Source organism: Cuculus canorus, chromosome 9 (assembly GCF_017976375.1).
Source record: "Cuculus canorus isolate bCucCan1 chromosome 9, bCucCan1.pri, whole genome shotgun sequence".
NCBI lineage: Eukaryota > Metazoa > Chordata > Aves > Cuculiformes > Cuculidae > Cuculus > Cuculus canorus.
Window position 1 is genome coordinate 26,330,948 of NC_071409.1, and position 17,745 is coordinate 26,348,692.

The 17,745-nt window shown below is 52.1% G+C and overlaps 1 protein-coding gene across 2 annotated transcripts in view; it reads left to right on the forward strand.

Moving 5' to 3' along the window:
- Positions 1–17,635, forward strand: part of HDLBP (high density lipoprotein binding protein) — a 40,023-nt gene extending 22,388 nt beyond the window's left edge. For both annotated transcript variants that reach the window (XM_009567710.2, XM_054073879.1), the window contains exons 7-28: positions 353–568; positions 1,275–1,481; positions 1,681–1,788; positions 2,295–2,399; positions 3,391–3,469; positions 3,871–4,010; positions 4,310–4,414; positions 4,656–4,769; positions 5,091–5,177; positions 5,340–5,471; positions 6,048–6,266; positions 7,063–7,284; positions 7,508–7,726; positions 8,425–8,563; positions 9,238–9,392; positions 10,017–10,121; positions 10,838–10,972; positions 11,522–11,665; positions 11,840–12,025; positions 14,008–14,124; positions 14,535–14,663; positions 15,346–17,635. In XM_009567710.2, coding sequence (XP_009566005.2) covers positions 353–568; positions 1,275–1,481; positions 1,681–1,788; positions 2,295–2,399; positions 3,391–3,469; positions 3,871–4,010; positions 4,310–4,414; positions 4,656–4,769; positions 5,091–5,177; positions 5,340–5,471; positions 6,048–6,266; positions 7,063–7,284; positions 7,508–7,726; positions 8,425–8,563; positions 9,238–9,392; positions 10,017–10,121; positions 10,838–10,972; positions 11,522–11,665; positions 11,840–12,025; positions 14,008–14,124; positions 14,535–14,663; positions 15,346–15,432 — 3,150 coding nt within the window. In that variant the 3' untranslated portion in view covers positions 15,433–17,635. The remainder of the gene's footprint in view (positions 1–352; positions 569–1,274; positions 1,482–1,680; positions 1,789–2,294; positions 2,400–3,390; positions 3,470–3,870; positions 4,011–4,309; positions 4,415–4,655; positions 4,770–5,090; positions 5,178–5,339; positions 5,472–6,047; positions 6,267–7,062; positions 7,285–7,507; positions 7,727–8,424; positions 8,564–9,237; positions 9,393–10,016; positions 10,122–10,837; positions 10,973–11,521; positions 11,666–11,839; positions 12,026–14,007; positions 14,125–14,534; positions 14,664–15,345) is intronic.
- Positions 17,636–17,745: the final 110 nt, after the last annotated feature.

The window sequence follows — 17,745 nt, forward strand, 5'->3', positions numbered from 1 at the left end:
TAGTCTGAACAGAGATGCGTGCTGTGCCACCGGCTGTATGAGCACCACTGCCAAGTTCTGCACCTTCTAGGTGTCTGTTTTGTCCATCTCTGAAGTCAGATAAACGTGTTAAACATTTGAAGTGAACCATGTTAGGTGCCAGCTGAGCTCAGGCTGGAGATGATGAAGGTGAGTATCATAAATCACCAGCAGCAACACCAGAATTCCTGTGTTGAAAAGGATGGAGATCTACAAGCCTACAAATTGAAAAGGGTGCTTGGGCCAAAGCATCAAGCAAGACAGCACTGGGAATTCTGCTGAGACTGTAACATAGAGGGCAGTTCCCACCGAGATCTGTTCTGGGCTCTTCCAGGATAAGCGTGCCGTGGAACGGCTGGATGTGGAGAAAGTGTTCCATCCCTTCATCGCTGGCCCTTACAACAAGCTGGTGAGCGAGCTCATGCAGGACACAGGGACGCGTATCAACATTCCTCCACCCAGCGTCAACAAGACAGAGATAGTCTTCACAGGAGAAAAGGAGCAGCTAGCCCAGGCCGTGGCTCGCGTCAAGAAGATATATGAGGAGAAGGTATGGATGGTCCATAAAGCTTCCCACCTTCCCCCGACCTGCTCATAGTCCCTCTTCCCTTCTTGTCCTACTTTTGCGCATCCTTCTGTTGCATCCTCCTCACATCAGCTCTGACTCAGCAGCCCTTGGCCCTGGATCTTGCCATTTCCTCACTCAGCAGAGCAGGACTTGGGGCAAAGCTACCAAAGAGATGACAGATTTCTCTCTTTTCTGTGTCATGGGAATTAGCAGACCACGAAGAGCTCCCCTGGCTCTTGTTCATGTAGATGCTGCTCAGGAAGGAAGCATGAGGTCTGCAGTGGTGGCCAGTTAACAGTATCAACATTGCTACATAAGCAGAAGTTGCTTAAGAGAGAATTTCACTCTGGTTTATTTTCCACAGCCATCACTGCTGTGAATATCTTCGTTGTGGGTTGTGTTGGGCTGTTTGTCTTCATGGTTAGGTCTGTATTGGTACCAGTCTGGATTTCAACAGAGATAAGCAGCTTCTAGCCTAGTAGCCTACGTGGTGTTGCATTACTGCAGCGCCTGGGGGAGAGCGGGGCGTTGAGCCCTGTTGTGCAAGAGAGTGAGAGTGTGTGTGAGAGAGGGTGCTGGGGCACTGCAGAGCCACTGTGCTCACCTTGGCTTTGCTCCTCCCCGAGTTTCACTGCTCTTGTCCTTCCCTGCCTGTTGTGACTGACACCTCAGTGCCTCTACCTTACAGAAAAAGAAGACTACTACCATTGCGGTGGAGGTGAAGAAGTCCCAGCACAAGTATGTCATCGGCCCCAAGGGGAATTCCCTGCAGGAGATCTTGGAGAAAACTGGAGTCTCTGTCGAGATCCCACCCACTGACAGTAGCTCGGAGACGGTGATACTGCGAGGCGAGCCTGAAAAGCTTGGGCAAGCATTGACTGAAGTCTATGCAAAGGTACTGACTAGATGAGCTTGGTCGTCTTTGAAAGTCCCATGAAGATCATTCCGTGAGCACTGACAGGTGGGGGGAGCTCTGTTGGTCTGTTAGAGATGCAGCTTAGAAGCCCAGGGTGCAACAAGGGAATTGGAACTGATTTTTAAGGCCTCTTTTCAGTGTGCTTATCAAACAGCTTCCCTGTTTTTCTGTCTCTCAGGCCAACAGTTTCACCGTCTCCTTGGTCTCTGCCCCCTCTTGGCTTCATCGTTTCATTATTGGAAAGAAAGGACAAAACCTGGCCAAAATAACTCAGCAGATGCCAAAGGTATGTGTTAGCTGGTTAGTTTTGAACCCTCTGATATAGAACACTGGATCTGTCTTCTGGAAGAGAGAAATGTATTCTAGCGTGAGTAGAACCAGGGAGGAAGTTACATACATCTTAGTATTAAGGGGAGACTCTTACTGCTGCAAACACTGCTCATCCTGTATTAGTCTCACGGACTGAGCCCTTCAAAAGACGCTTTATGTGGTTCTGTGTTGAGAATTGATGTAGTAGGATACCTGCAAATGCTGACTTCAATGAGGCTTCTCCCTGGCAAGTTAGACAATATCTAGGGAAGGTAACTTCTCCAAAGCTCTTGAAGACTCCAGGGCGGCACCAAAGCCTTGAACTCTAGACACTGTGATATGGCCCACATTGTAAGTTACCTACCTCTGAGACCATGGGCATGAAGTGTGCGCTTTGTGGGAAGGAAACGGTCTCTTAGTGGCAGGGATTGGCCTGGTTTGTAGCTTGGAAAATTTTTACTGGATTCATTACTATGTCTCAAGGTTCACATCGAATTTACTGAAGGAGAGGATAAAATCACTTTGGAAGGACCTACAGAAGATGTGAATGTGGCTCAAGAACAGATTGAAGTCATGGTCAAGGATCTGGTAAGCTGGTGTTACTGGTTCCAGTGCATAGGAGCAAAGTGGGGTAAAAAGGGACAACAAAGCAGAGATCATAGAATCATAGAATGGTTTGGGTAGGAAGGGATCCTAAAGCCCATCCAGTCCCACCCCCTGCCATGGGCAGGGACACCTTCCATTGGACTGGGCTGCTCAATGCCCCATCCAACCTGGCCTGGAACCCCCCTCCAGGGATGGGGCAGCCACCACTGCTCTGGGCACCCTGGGCCAGGGCCTCCTCACCCTCAGCATGAAGAATTTCTTCCTAATGTCTAATTTAAGTCTTCCCTCTTCCAATTTAAAGCCATTCTCTCTTGTCCTGTCACTCCAGGCCCTTGTAAAAGGTCCCTCCCCAGCTTTCCTGGAGCCCCTTTCAACACTGGAAGCTGCTCTAAGGTCTCCCCACAGCCTTCTCTTCTCCAGGCTGAACAACTCCAACTCTCTCAGCCTGTCCTCATAGCAGAGGTGCTCCAGCCCTTGCATCATCTCTGGAGCCGTTCCAGCAGTGTCTTATGTTGGGCATTCCAGAACTGGATGCAGGACTCCAGGTGGGGTCTCACAGAGTGGAGCAGAGGGAGAAGATCCCCTCCCTTACCCTATATATCACATCTATAAGATGTTTGGTGTGCTTAACAGAACTTGCAGAAGACAAATGTGGCAGATGGATGAGATCCTCGGTAACGAGGCTCACCCATAGCATTCTTAACAAATCAGCACAGGTCTTAAATCTTCTGATGCATAGAAGGAAGGATTCTCTTTCACCTGTAGCCAGAGAGGCATACAAGGCCCTTTAAATGTTTCACAAGATGTTCCTCTTGGCTCAAACCAGAGTACTACTTCTCCGCTGAACAGCAGGAGGAGTGCTTGAAGGTGACTGCTAGAGAGGCAGTGCCGGTACCATCAGCAGGCAGTGATGTAGGGCACAAGACAGGCGAAGCAGTGGCGTCCTCACCCAGTCCTCTGCAATTCTTTATAGATCAACCGGATGGATTATGCAGAAATCAACGTTGACCACAAGTTCCACCGACACCTTATTGGCAAGAACGGAGCGAACAGTAAGTTGAGTGCCTGTCTAATTCTGCATGCGCTCAGACTCGCTGTGTTTAGATTGTTCCAGGGGCTCTGTAGCTCATCCAGTGGGCTCTCTCCATCGCTCTGCCTTTGCTCTTCTGAAGCAGTGTTGGCAGAAGATGATAAGTGGGCAGTGAGGCCTTGGGGTGGCCTTAACTTTCGTGGAAGAGTATTGGAAGTTTGGAATTGCTTTGCCATGGCCTGGAGGAAAGGGTCTTCTTTTTTTTTGGTTGCAGAATCATCCTTTCTCTTTTTTCTTTTGTAAGTTACTCTGTGGGAATTACATTTTAGCACCCACTTCTCAGCCTCTGAGAAGTGATAATCAAGGTGGCTTGCTCCAAGCCTTGGCCTAGCAGACTGTGTCACCACAGCCTTTGCCTTGAAGTTAACAGGATTAAGGACCTCTACAAGGTGTCTGTGCGCATTCCCCCGGACAACGAGAAGAGCAACCTGATCAGAATTGAAGGAGACCCACAGGGGGTCCAACAGGCCAAGAAAGAGCTGCTGGAACTCGCTTCCCGTATGGTGAGTAGGATGTGATGCTTGGGAGGCTGCAGGGTTTGAGTTCTTATCTTCCCTCGTAACCTTCTGGTGCAAGTGTGTGTCCCTTGCCCAATAAGGACTTGGATCTCGTGACAAGTGCAAGTTCCTTGTCACAGATATTCTTCTATTCCCTTGGATACCCCTTCTCAGTCAACCTAGAGTGAATTTTGTCCAGGGGCAAAAAGATGATGCTGACAAGGAAACTGCCAGGCAGCGGACTGATAAGTGAAAGTGTGTAGCTCTCCTGTTGAACACTCAACGTAAACTCTTGTTCTCATCAGGAAAATGAACGCACCAAGGACCTAATAATTGAGCAGAAATTCCACCGGACCATCATTGGGCAGAAGGGTGAGCGGATCCGGGAAATCCGAGAGAAATTCCCAGAGGTAAGGCTTCCTGGAAATGAGGAATCTAGAGGGGATATTTCCTGTTTGGGTAGGAGACCCATTGTTGCTGAAGTCACAAATCCAGTGGGTCTGTATCTAGTACTTGTGAGACAACGAGTTCTTTTGGCCAGATGTGTTTCCCTTTTCTGAACGGGACAGGGGATGTGCAGGATCCCCACAACCTTCGCTCATGTCTGACCAGCATTTGCCCATATTGAAAAGAAGTGACCACCTCTTGCAGGTTATCATCAACTTCCCAGACCCCGCGCACAAGAGTGACATCGTCCAGCTTAGAGGTCCCAAGAACGAGGTGGAGAAGTGCACCAAGTACATGCAAAAGATGGTCGCAGACCTGGTAAGGGGAGCTTCTCTTTGCTATTCTATGTGTCTGGATAACTCTGGAGTAAAGCAGACCTGTTGTGACTTGGCTGGGGCTGAAACATCTCCAGATGTGGGAGCTGTGGATACTGTTCTGGCTGGCTGGGGACAAGAGGGAAATGTTTGTTGCTTAAGGGCTCTAGGAAGGGTGCTTGCCTTTGCTTATTGCATGTGTATCATTTAGGGAACTTCTTTGCGTCTAAGCCTATTGTCAAAAGCTTGTTTATTGAGCTCCTGGGACAGGGCCTCACTTGCTGTGACAGTTTAGCCTTCAGTTCTCCCCTTCTTTCTCCCTTAGGTTGAAAACAGCTTTTCTATTTCTGTCCCCATCTTCAAACAATTCCACAAGAACATCATAGGGAAAGGAGGTGCCAACATTAAGAAGGTGAGCTATCTTTTCTGTCTCCAGTGCTCATTATGGTCACTACCTGCAGCTGAATCCCACTTGCTGCTCCCTCCTGCTTGTTAACAATGTCAGATATAACCTCCAGGGACTTTTTTTCTGACGTGGGACACCTGAGTTGATTGCTTTTTTCCTTTGTGGCAGATCCGTGAAGAAAGCAACACCAAAATTGATCTCCCAGCAGAGAACAGCAACTCGGAGACAATTGTTATCACAGGCAAGAAAGCAAACTGTGAAGCTGCTCGGCACAGAATTCTTGCCATCCAGAAGGAGCTGGTAAGTGAGATGACTGACCTGTTGCAGGTGGGGCACTTGAAAATGTTGCTAGAAGACCTAAATACAGAAGAAGTGGGGGAGGCAGGGAGGAGACAAATGTGTCAGTCATCTTAAACCTAAGTTAGTGGCTGCTCGTGTGTCAGGAATAGCCAGTCTCCAAGCCCTCTCATCAGTATTTCTTATAGAATCATAAGATTCATTTGGTTGGAAAAGACCTTTGAGATCATCGAGTCCAACCATCCCTGTCCACTACTAAACCAAATCCCTGAGCACCTCATCCACCCCTCCAGGGATGGGGACTCCACCATCTCCCTGCGCAACCTCTGACGGAAAATTTCCTTTGGTGAAGAAATTGTTCCCGATGTCCAATCTGAGCCTGCCCTGGTGCAACTTGAGGCCATTTCTTCTCATCCTATGGCCTGACACTTGGGAGAAGAGACCAGCACCCACCTCGCGACAACCTCCAACCACACAGCTCTGTAAAGCTCCCAGCTGCGTGGGTGTTGGAGGGTAAGCAGAGTGGGTGCAAACACATTTTTGCAGCTTAACTAACAGCTTGGTGCTCTCCTCTCTCAGGCCAACATCACAGAGGTGGAGGTCTCTATTCCTTCCAAACTGCACAATTCCCTCATTGGCGCCAAAGGCCGCTTCATCCGCTCTATCATGGAGGAGTGTGGTGGAGTCCATATCCACTTCCCCACCGAGGGCTCCGGCAGCGACACTGTGACCATCAGGGGCCCAGCCCAGGATGTGGAGAAAGCCAAGAAACAGCTGCTGCACCTGGCAGAGGAGAAGGTGAGCCTCGTCTCAAAGGGGAAGGAGCAGATTGTTTTGGCCAGATGTTTATTTTCTGGGGTTGAAGTTATCCCCTCTGCCTGCTGGGAAGCTGCTGGCATCAGACGGCCTAATCCTCTTTGGAAGGATTTGAGCATGGCTTGGATGATTAAAAGAAAATTATGCTTCCATCCTTGTGACAGTGAGTTCTTTCCCCATGGGGAGAAGAACTGACTGTAACGCTTGTCTTCCTCAGGCTGGGGACATGCTCAGGGGGTTAAGGCTCCCTGCTCCTGTGGTTTGAGTGTTGTTGGATATTCATGTTTACTCTATATATCTCCTTTCCTTTTCTCTTGATCTCTGAATTCGTGCTCAGTTCTTCCATTTCACTACGTGTATCCAGGTTTGAGAACATCAGATTACGAGACCTTGCTCTGAGTTCTGACAAACTGATCATTTTGTAAGGAACAGACCTTTTCTCGTATCAGCACATGACCGTGTTCTCCTGCTCGGTTGGTTGCCTCTGCTGCCTTGCAGCAGTCAGTTAACAAAGGGTTACACTGCCTCGTGGGAGTGTCAGACCCTTCTCCCAGAGGGGACTTTTCCAGTCACATTCTCACCAATCATGCTGAGTGCAATTAGCTTTTCAGCCCCATGAACATCTTTTAGGTTGTGGTTTTGATTTAAGGCACCTTTCTGACTTCAAAAGTGCTGAATCTATCTTGCTTTTGCAACAGTGTGTCCGTGTGTTCTTACTGCCATGCTGATGTGTATCTCTGTGTGTTGACATGCTCCATGGGTATCTGACTCCTTGCAGCAAACAAAGAGCTACACCGTGGACCTCCGTGCAAAGCCAGAGTACCACAAATTCCTTATCGGGAAGGGTGGTGGCAACATCCGTAAGGTGCGTGACAACACCGGGGCCCGCATCATCTTCCCAACCTCTGAGGACAAAGATCAGGAGCTGATCACTATCATGGGAACTGAGGAGGCCGTCAAAGAGGCACAGAAGGAGTTGGAGGCCCTCATCAAGAACCTGGTAGGAACTGCTTCTCCTTTCTTGCATGTCATTGTAGCAAGATATAATGAGTCAGTGTGGAGGACCTGCTTGTCCTCCACATCTGCTGCCCTTCCTGGGAGCTCAGGAAGCTCCTCCTCGCTGTCACTTGTTGGGGTGAGGGTTGTTTGGTTGCTGTTGAGTGCAGCAAATTCATGCTTATCCACAGGACAGGCAGGGTTGACTGACTGTCCTCTGTTGGCAGGATAACGTGGTTGAAGACTCCATGGTGGTTGACCCTAAGCACCACCGCCACTTTGTCATTCGGAGAGGGCAAGTTTTGCGTGAGATTGCGGATGAGTACGGTGGTGTGATGGTCAGCTTCCCACGCTCTGGCACCCAGAGTGACAAAGTCACCCTCAAGGGAGCCAAGGACTGCGTGGAGGCAGCCAAGAAACGCATCCAGGAGATCATTGAGGATCTGGTATGTCACAGAAAAGCTGTTTCTTCTATACTTTGTTGCTTCAGCAGTGCCCTTGTTGAACCTGCTGTACAGCCAAACTGTACGTAAACAAATCCCACAGCAGTTCTGGGATCTGAAGCTTTGCCGTCGGCTTATAGGGTCTACAGACTTCAGATCCCAGTCCGGGGAGTAAGAGCTGGCTCCAAAAAGGAGCTTTGTGAAGGAATTGCTTCCTCTGACTGCCTTCTTGGGTTTTAGGAGCAGAGATAGGAGACCCTTCCTCGCTTTACCTCTAGGCATTGAGCTTGGTCTCTGCTTGTGCCTTTCTGTGCCTGGCCTCGGGCAGCGGTTGCTCTCTGGGATTCCCTGTGCTGTTAAAATTGTCTTTTGGAAGCAGCCAACTCTCAAACCTGTGCTCTTCCTTTCCTTCCTTGTTTATTTTTTTCTTTTCTTCTAACACTTCCTCCCCTTCGGGGGAGCTTGAGCTATGGTCTCGTAAGTCTTCAGCATCGTGAGCTGAGACAGCCTTCATTAAGAAATCCCCAGCTAACTTCTCTAAGAGAGGAAAGAGTCTAGGAAACTTTGAGTTCTTGCCCTGCCAGCAGCTGTTCTTTTCTAAGTCCTCACTGTCTCCATTATGGATTTCACCATGCACAAGCATCCTGTTTCCTGGTGTGAAAGAGGCTGCATCCCAATAGAGCAACTCTGCTTTCTCACAGGAAGCTCAAGTGACAATCGAATGCACCATCCCACAAAAGTTCCACCGCTCTATTATGGGCCCCAGAGGATCCCGAATCCAGCAGATCACCCGGGACTGTGGTGTCCAGATCAAATTCCCTGACAGAGAGGAGAACCCAGGTATACCCATGGATGTGTGTTCGCCTGGTAGTCGTTGTGATTAAATGGATGTAGTGTATGTGCCATATCAGTGGAGAAGTCTTAATTAAAACCTACGGAGAACTGACCCAGGATGTTCCATGTGCCTGGGCTTAGCATCAGCCTGGCCCTCTTGGGAAGAGTGGGCAATTTTAGGAGGTAAAACCCCAGACCTGGGTGTCCTGTGCTGTATTCTCACCACAGAGCACAGGGAGTACGAGGACTGATCCCAACAAAAAGGGTGCTACAGGCTTGCCAAGGTCTCTGAGCTCTTGTGCTCTTGTTGCCGAGTACCGTATTCAGCACAGCTGCTTGTCGGGTGCTCTGGCGTAGCACCAGCCATCCTGCTGTGACATTCCGTGCGGTACTGCCCCGTTGCCCCTGCTGACATAGGAGCGCAGGCTCTGCTCCTGTAGTGCCTCTGTCGGTCCTTCCTGTGCAGGCAAAGGCAGCGTCAGTGCGGTGCAGAGAGGTGTGGGAGGGTGTTCCTGTTCAGGCGCGGCAGCTGCCCGTGCTAGGAGGAACCTCCAGCGGAGTGGGCTGTGTGTCTGAGCTCCCGGGGCAAAGCCCAGGCTGAGCCTGGGAAGCTGAGGGCGGGCGGTAACGCGCAAGGAGCAGGCTCTGTGCGTTTAACACGAGACTTGCTGTGTTTTCAGCCCCTGTTGCAGAGTCAGCTGTGCAGGAGAATGGCGAGGAGGGTGGGGAAGGCAAGGACGGGAAGGATACAGATCCCAGCTCTCCAAAGAAATGCGATATCATCATCATCTCTGGCCGCAGGGAGAAGTGTGAGGCGGCAAAGGAGGCTCTACAGGTACGTGGCTTTCGAAGTCCCCTACGCCTGTTGTATGGTGATGTCCTGATGCAAGAAGCTGACCGCAGGCTTTACTGGTGGTCATAAAAACTATTCAGTCGAGGCTACGATGTGAGCAGTCATCAATGCCAGCTACAGAGGTGGTCTGTACCCTCAGGAGAAGTCCTCTGATAGTTCTGTGGGTCAGCCTCGTGACTTGAATCACAATACGTGACCTCGCGATTGCTAGAGCTCCTGGCTAGCCCTGAGTTACTCTCCCTAAAAGCATGATTTGCTTGCTCTATGGAGCATGGCTGGAAAGAGGAAGAGTCTGATTGAGGCTGAATCATTCTAGCTTTAGCAGACCTTGCCACACTCCTTTAGCAGGGACTCGGATAGGGACTAGGTGGAAGCCAAGGATGTGAAAGCAGCCTGTCACCAGCGATGGGGTTTAGGATTGCTTGTTTGGCAAAAACACTTGAACACTCAAAAGGTCAGCTTGGTGTTGGCAGCTGCTCTGTCTTCCTGTAGAGTTTGTATCCTGCTGAACCTCAGTTCAGCCACACATTCTTTCGGGCAACTACATGATGAGCTGAAAGACAGGAGGCGGCTTTCAGGTGGTAAACTGTACTCCCTCTCCTGCAGGCTCTGGTTCCTGTCACCATTGAGGTGGAAGTTCCCTTTGATCTTCACCGTTACATCATTGGCCAGAAAGGAAGTGGGATTCGCAAAATGATGGATGAGTTTGAAGTAAGTGGTTGATCCCCTTCCTCCCATGTCCTCTTGTTCCGGAGAATCTCTAATGACCGTGTTTGTGGTGATGCCAATCAATCTCAACGTACTCAGGACTGTCGTGGCTTGCCCATGGAATATGGGCTCTGTAATAAGAGCTAGAGACCTGTGTGATTCAGTCCCTGCCTCTGGGGCTAAGTAGGTCTCATGTTGAAGCTGTATGATCTGTATTGATGCCGTGAGTGTTGCAGGACTTGTTTGGTGCCTACAGGGATTCCTCACCAGTGTGAGAGTTGTTTTCCTCCTGGGCCATAGGAAACAGCTCTGCTGTGCCTGCCCATCCAGGAGGGTTCCCCAGAGGCCCACGGGGACTTCTGGGGCTGATGCAGGTTGGGTGAGGCAGGGCTGTTGAACAGCTATTTGTTTCCAAGCCTCTCCCGGCTGTCACAGGGACTGCTGAGGGCTGAAGCCTCACAGCAAAGCAATCTGATATAGATAATTGCTGGAAAAACAAGGTTCAAAAACCATCTAGGCGTGGTTCTAGGCAACTGACTCTAGGTGGCCCTGCTTGAGCAGGGGGATTGGTCCAGAGGACCTCTGGAGGTCCCCTTCAGCCTCAGCCATTCTGTGGTTCAGGCTGTCTGGGTGGGAGGTGGTCTCAGTTGTTGGGTAGATCAGTGAGATGCCAGCCTGCAGCGAGCAGGGCAACAAAACAATGGCTATTTGTTACTCAGGTGAACATCCAGGTGCCCGCTCCTGAGCTCCAGTCGGATATCATCACCATCACTGGGCTGACTACCAACCTGGACCGTGCCAAGGCCGGGCTGCTGGAAAGAGTGAAGGAGCTGCAAGCGGAACAAGAGGATCGGGTAAGGCCGATGATCTCAAAGGTCTTTTCCAGCTTAGGGATTCTATGATTCAAACAAGGTTTCAGCCTCTGGGGTTCCTTTCAGAAGTTGTGCAGAGTCCTGAAACCCCTCTGTTTTACCCAAACATAACCTATTTAATGTGAATGGACAGGAGAGTTTTGGGATTCTACGTTAGGTGACTTTGGGCTGCCCGGGGCTCTATCACAACCTTGCCATCCCTTTGAGACACTGCAAGGTGGGAACCTCACTGGGTTCTATACCTATTCTCATTGAATCCTTATCACAGCTCTGAATAAATAGGTGAGGGATGAGCTGGATGGTTGTTTGCTACTTGTAGCTTCCTGCCGTGGTTGGCAAAAGCATAAGGCCCCAGCAGATGGATGTCGTGGGAGCCCTTCTATAGCCACGTACACCGATGCGTGACCTGCAGGATCTGCTCCGTGCATCTCAGAAGTGAGCAGGAAACACTGGCACTTAGAGATGGACACCACTGGCCAGCCATGGTGTGTTCCCTGCTGTTGTATCTCACTCTCACTTCTTCTATTCCAGGCCTTGCGAAGCTTCAAGCTGACAGTCACTGTGGATCCCAAATATCACCCTAAGATCATTGGGCGAAAGGGAGCAGTGATCACCCAGATACGCACAGAGCACGAGGTCAACATCCAGTTCCCCGACAAGGATGATGAAAGCCAGGTGAGAAGTTAGAGGGGGTGCAAGGAGGACTGCTGCTTGTCTTTGAGTGACTTGTCTTGGGCTCTGAATTCCCCATGCTGCCTTTGAATAGGGTGGAGGGTAAAACAGATCAAAAGGGAGAAGGCTTACTCAGCTGCTCATGAGCCTGGAATCTCACATTTCCCTGTGCCCCAGGCCCAAGACCAGATCACCATCACTGGCTATGAGAAGAACGCCGAGGCTGCCCGGGACGCCATCATGAAGATTGTTGGTGAGCTGGAGCAGATGGTCTCCGAGGATGTGACTCTGGACCATCGTGTTCACGCACGCATCATTGGTGCACGCGGTAAAGCCATCCGCAAAATCATGGATGAGTTCAAGGTGAGCAGTGGGGCAGTGTAGCGCAGGTGGGACTGAGTCTGGGTGGCCAGTGGTGCTGCTTTGCTCCTTGGTGGCAGCTCAGGGCTAGGGGATGAGTTCAGAAGCGTGAGGCTCACATCTTGTGGTCCTCGTACCTTGTGCCTGTTAAGTACCTTCAGCTGGAATAGGGACAAAAGAAAAGCCAGTGCTGTGCGGCTCAGCTCCGTCTTTGTCCCTACAAGCCTGTGAGCAGAATCCCTGGGCCTCACACCCCAGTGTGCCCCGGGCTGTCTGGACTCCTCACCCAGACACCAGCTGCGGCGTCCCCACACGCCCTTGCCTGAGTCACCCTTCTTGTGGGAGCCAGGCCGGGAGGAGGCTGAGCTCTTCCTACCGTACTGGAGCGCAGCCAGATGAGGAACCTGGGAATGCTGCTTTGGTGCTCTGGGATAGCCCTGCAAACAGTTCTGAGCTCTGTCCTTCTCTGCAGCCCTCTTAGGGGGTTCCTTCCCAGTGGTGGTTGTGTCAGCTGCTCCAATTACTGACATCAACAGTCAGGCCTGTTGCTGCGGTGCTCTGGGATGGGACTCTGCCCAAACCCTCCCACCTTGAGCTTAACTCAAGGAGATCCTCTGGATTTCTTTGTCTCTCTAGGCTGCTGTTGTTTCCCAGACTTTGGGAGTCTTGACACACTCAGGCTCCAGATTTGGCCAAGTCCCCTGACCCTGGGAAGGGCAGGGCCTTTGCCCCTGATAGCACATGGCAGCACCAGCCTTCGCTACAGGGGAGCAGTGAATGTGGATCCAGAGCAATGAGGCTTTAGAGACTGGCATCTTAGTTGGACTCAGCTGTTGAAACGAGCTGTTTGATTCCCTAATGGGGGTTAGTCCTGGCCTGTATGGCTTCCCTGCAGCCGTCTGGAAGGCAAGCAGTGGGAGTGCAGCGGCTGTGTGTGGAGTACACCGAGCCAGCTCTGTAACGCGATTGTCAGCCAGGATTACTCTCTCTGGAGGAGACAGAAATAGCTTGTGCTTCGTGCTGAGGGCTTGATGGTGAACGCGCTTGCAGTGGTGCGAGGACACTGTCTGGAAATGTCTTTTCTACCTCTGCAAGTGCTGCGCAGGGATGTTGGTTCACAGTGGCTGAATGTGAGCCAGCAGTGGCCCAAGTGGCCAAGAAGGTCAGCAGCATCTTGACTTGTGTGAGAAACAGCGTGACCAGCAGGGACAGGGAGGTGATTCTGCCCCTGGACTTGGTGCTGGTGAGGCCACACCTCAAATCCTGGGTTCAGTTTTGGGCCCCTCACTACAAGAACGACATTGAGGGGCTGGAGCGCGTCCAGAGAAGAGAAGGGGCTGGAGAACAGGGGGTCTGAGAGGTGTCTGAGGGTCCTGGGGGTGTTTAGCCTGGAGAAAAGGAGGCTGAGGGGAAACCTCATCGCTGTCTACGACTGCCTGAAAGGAGGTTGTGGTGAGGTGGGTGCTGGGCTCTGCTCTAAAGTGGCAGGCCATAGGAGGAGAGGAAATGGCCTCTAGTTGCACCAGGGCAGGTTCAGATTGGACATCAGAAAGAAAAATTTCTTCACCACAAGGGTTCTCAGGCCCTGGCAGAGGCTGCACAGGAGGTGGTGGAGTCCCCATCCCTGGAGGGGTTTAACAGACGGGTGGATGAGGTGCTCAGGGATCTGGTTCAGTAGTGGACAAGTACAGTTTGCCTCGATCTCAAAGGTCTTTTCCAACCAAGTGTTTCTGTGGCTCTATGAAAGCCCCAAACCCTGGGGCTGTGGGAGGGGAGGGGTGGTTACTGCAGACTCTGCTCTGCCTTCCTTCACGGGGCAGCCAGGCAGCTGTCAGGACTGGGTGTGTTCCAGTGTCTGAGCAGTGGAGCTCCTAAACTTGTGGCAGTGAACACAGCAGAGCTTTTCTGTTCTGTGAACCTAACAACGAGGGTTGTGACTTTTCAGATGTGCAGGTGAAAGTCGCATCTTGTTCCTTGTGTTGCAGGTGGATATTCGCTTTCCCCAAAGTGGAGCTCCTGATCCGAACTGTGTGACTGTGACAGGACTCCCTGAGAACGTGGAAGAAGCTATCGATCACATCCTGAACTTGGAGGAGGAATATGTAAGTGTTCAGCAAAACTGTGCAGGGGCTTAGAAGGGACTTCTGTCTGCAGAGCTGGATGTCTGAAGTACCTCCATGCGGTGCTTTTTGCCACTCCGTTGGAGAACGTGAGCCCCGTGCTGGTGGAACCCCTCAGGGAGCTGGGTGAGAGCCCCAGCGCATGGACTGGCCTCTCTGTCCAGGACAGTGAATGAGAACGCTGGGGCACCACCAGGCCGTGCACTCACTTGCCTTGCTGCAGCTTGCATCAGTTTGGGGTTGGTGGCCCTCAGACTAGTGCAGAACCACTACGTTCGGTCATTGTAGAACAGGCTGGTGACCTTGGTCAGTGAGATCCGGGAGGGGGAGGTGTGTTACACCAGTTTGAGGATCTGTCAAGACCTGCCTTTAACTGGGCTGTGTCGCTGCAGCTTGCAGACGTGGTGGACAATGAGGCGATGCAAGTGTATATGAAGCCCTCTTCACATGAGGAGTCCAAGGCCCCATCCAAGGGCTTTGTGGTGAGAGATGCCCCCTGGGCCACTGTCAACAACGAGAAGGTGAGTGCTGCTTCTGCTGGGGGCACAGGGAGCTCAGCAGCCTCTGCTGAGGACCTGCCATGAGGTCTGACCCTCTCACCTCTGTCTGCCGGGGAAGCAGGATATTGCACTCCCTTGCTAGCAGAGAAGGCAGTGAAGGGTCCTCCTGCTCTTTGTAGCCTGGGCAAGCTGAGGGCAGGCTTGGGCTCTGCCTCTCTGCTGTCTCTTTCCTCCAAACGCCTTGCCCACACTGAACCCACCTCTGCAGAGCTGTGGGAACAGGGAACCCTTACTGAAAAACGTCCTTCTGGGTCATGAAATTACTAGGGGTAAGGACAAGACCCTGGGACTTGTGGCTCTGCTGCTGCAGCACAGAATCAGCACCATGTTGGCAGCCGTGTTCTGACTGGGAGCAGCGAGCTGGGGCCTGGGGCAGCTCTGTCCTCAGCTGCCCCAGCACCGCTGCAGGGCCTGATCCGGCTCAGGACTCTCAAAGCCCTTGATTTGTGTGCACCCTCCTAAATGTCACCTCTAGATGGCTCAGTTGCCCATCCCAGGCGGTCCTAAGGACATCGTGATCCTTTTGGCCCTCACCCATTGTCTCCACTCACTGGACGTGAGAAATGCTGCTTAGCTCAGGGGCGCAGCGTGCACCTTTGCAGCAGGGCAGGAGCTTAACTTGTTCCCTTTTTGTTTGCTCTAGGCCCCTGATATGAGCAGTTCTGAAGACTTCCCCAGCTTTGGGGCTCAAGTGGCCCCCAAGACTCTTCCCTGGGGACCTAAACGATAATGACCTGGAAGCAGAACCATCTCCTCCAGCCCGCTGACCTGACACTAACCTGCCACAAATACTTCCCGTCTGAAATCTGACCCAGCGGCTGGAGCTCGAGTCAATTGCCCCAAGAGGTCTCCTAATGGTGTCTGGAGTGCTAGACCCCATCCTGCTCCCCTCAGCTATCACCGTGGCTAGGATCCACCCTCATCTCTCAATGGATATTCTTTTCTCCTTTGGAACAAGACTTCCACTCAGATTCAAACACTAAATGTGTGTGGTTTTGTTAGAAACTTCATAATTGACTCAAAAGTGGCTAAGATTTGCAGCTTCCCAAGCGCTAGCAGAGCGATCTGCTCTCTTGAGCATGTCTTACCAGGCATTCTGGCCTTCATTAGGAGACCTCCTTTACTGTGGCTAGGAATCTACTTCCTGTCTCATGACCTCAGGAAATAAATTTCCTTGACTTTCTAAAGCCAAAACGTTTGCCCTCTTTCCTTTGTGTTTATCCCAGGCCTTACCTTACCTTTGTAGAGTGCAATCAACTTTTTTTTTTTCCTTTTAACTGCCAAAAACTCATTTAACGCTGATAGCTGACTGTGGGGAGAGCTTAAAATAACTGAAAAGAGCAGAAATTTGCTTTTTAAAGGAACAAAACCTTCACTAGGCTGTAGAGGCAGCAGAGATGGAAGGGACAAGAACAACTCACGGCTACCCTGGTCAGGTAAACGGCGCGTGGCGAGCGCGCCCCTACACCGCCCCCAAGCACAGCCCCAGCCTGCACGCTCCATGAGTCTTCCAGCGCGTGAGGACAGACCCCGCTCCCCGTTCCCTCGTCCACCCTTCCCAGCAGCCACCAGTGGGAGCAGGCAGGCCAGCTGGCACGTGACAGTGTCACCGGATGGGACAGATTTGGGTCAGCCGAGACTGCTGCGGTGGCACGGCCCAGGAGAAGTTGGTGGGAAGCGCAGCCTTGAGAAGCTCTAGTCCTCTGCCAGTGCTGCAGCATCGTCTAGGCGCGACTGGTAGGGACAGCTCTAACTGTTGCCTTCATTCTACCTCAGAAGTCAGTACGCTGGTGGCCTCTCGTGGCAGGCAGGGAGGCGGCTGTTCCAGCTCTTGCCCTGGCACCCAGAGGAGAAACAGAAGGGAGCCTCTTGGCTCTGAGCGGCTGCAGAACAGAGGGAAGCTGAGCGGGGTGACAGGCAGGCAGGCTGGAGCAGGGCTCGGCTGTAGGCGCAGCCTGGGCTGCGGAGGTGGTGAGCCAGGCTGCTGCTCTGCCGGGGACGGCTGGCGTGTCTTCAGCCCTCCCGAGGCCTCCAGCGTGTGGGCAGCAGAGGGTGATCTTTGCTCTGGGCAGCGTGTGCCAGGGCTTGCTAGAAGGTGGCTGCATCCCAGCTCCTCTGTTCAGTAAGAGGAAATCGAAGTCTTTGTGGAGGGAGGCAGGGAGCCTGGGGTTTCAGAGTTCCCTCCTTCCCCTACTTCAGTGCTAAAGAGGTTGTAGTCTGAGCCATTCCTCTGTCCCAGCTGCTTCAGCTCTCAGACAAGCAGGACTACCCCGCCTCTCCTCTCTGGTGCTGCTTACGGAGCGAAGGCCCAAACCCCTGGCAGGCTCCTCGCAGCGTTCTTGCCTCTCCCTCTGTCCGTCAGACGGGCCAGTGCTGCTCCTTCCCGCCCGAGCTCTTCTCGGAAGAGGCTGCTATGCAGAAGTCGAACCAAAACCTCGCAGTGCTCTCCTTAAGCCCCAGAGGGGGCGGGAGACGGTGGTGGTGCCCCCAAAGGACGGGGTGGCCGTACCTCCAGCATAAGAGTCAGGACCAGGGTGCCACCGTGCTGCCTGCGTCTGTCAGAAAATGGTTATTGCCCCGTCGCTTAGGTCTGTCCCGTCACCAGGCCTGTCCCCACTCCTCTGTGTGCCCCCGCACCCTCACCAGTTGCACAGGTTTGAGTTCCCTTCGGGGCATGTGCCCCAGCACCCAACCCTCCGCTCTAAAGGTCATGAAGTGATTGTACCCAGTCTTTTGCCAGTGCCTGCCCTCGCAGCAGCCCGTGGCACGTGTCCATCTCCTCTCTTTGACGTCTTCCATATTGTACATTTCCATAGCAATGATCCCTTGGCCTTAACTTTGGAATTTGGAGACTATATGCAAACCTGTACAAAGGCTCATGAGAATGGATGACACTGGAATTTTATAAATTCTAAAATAAAACCTGAAACGGCTCCGAGTGTCGTGGCTGTTCTTTCTCCTGGTGGGTTGAGATCCCAGGCAGCCCTCACAGAATCGCTTGGTTGGAAACGACCTCTGAGCACTGAGTCCAACCGTCCCCTGT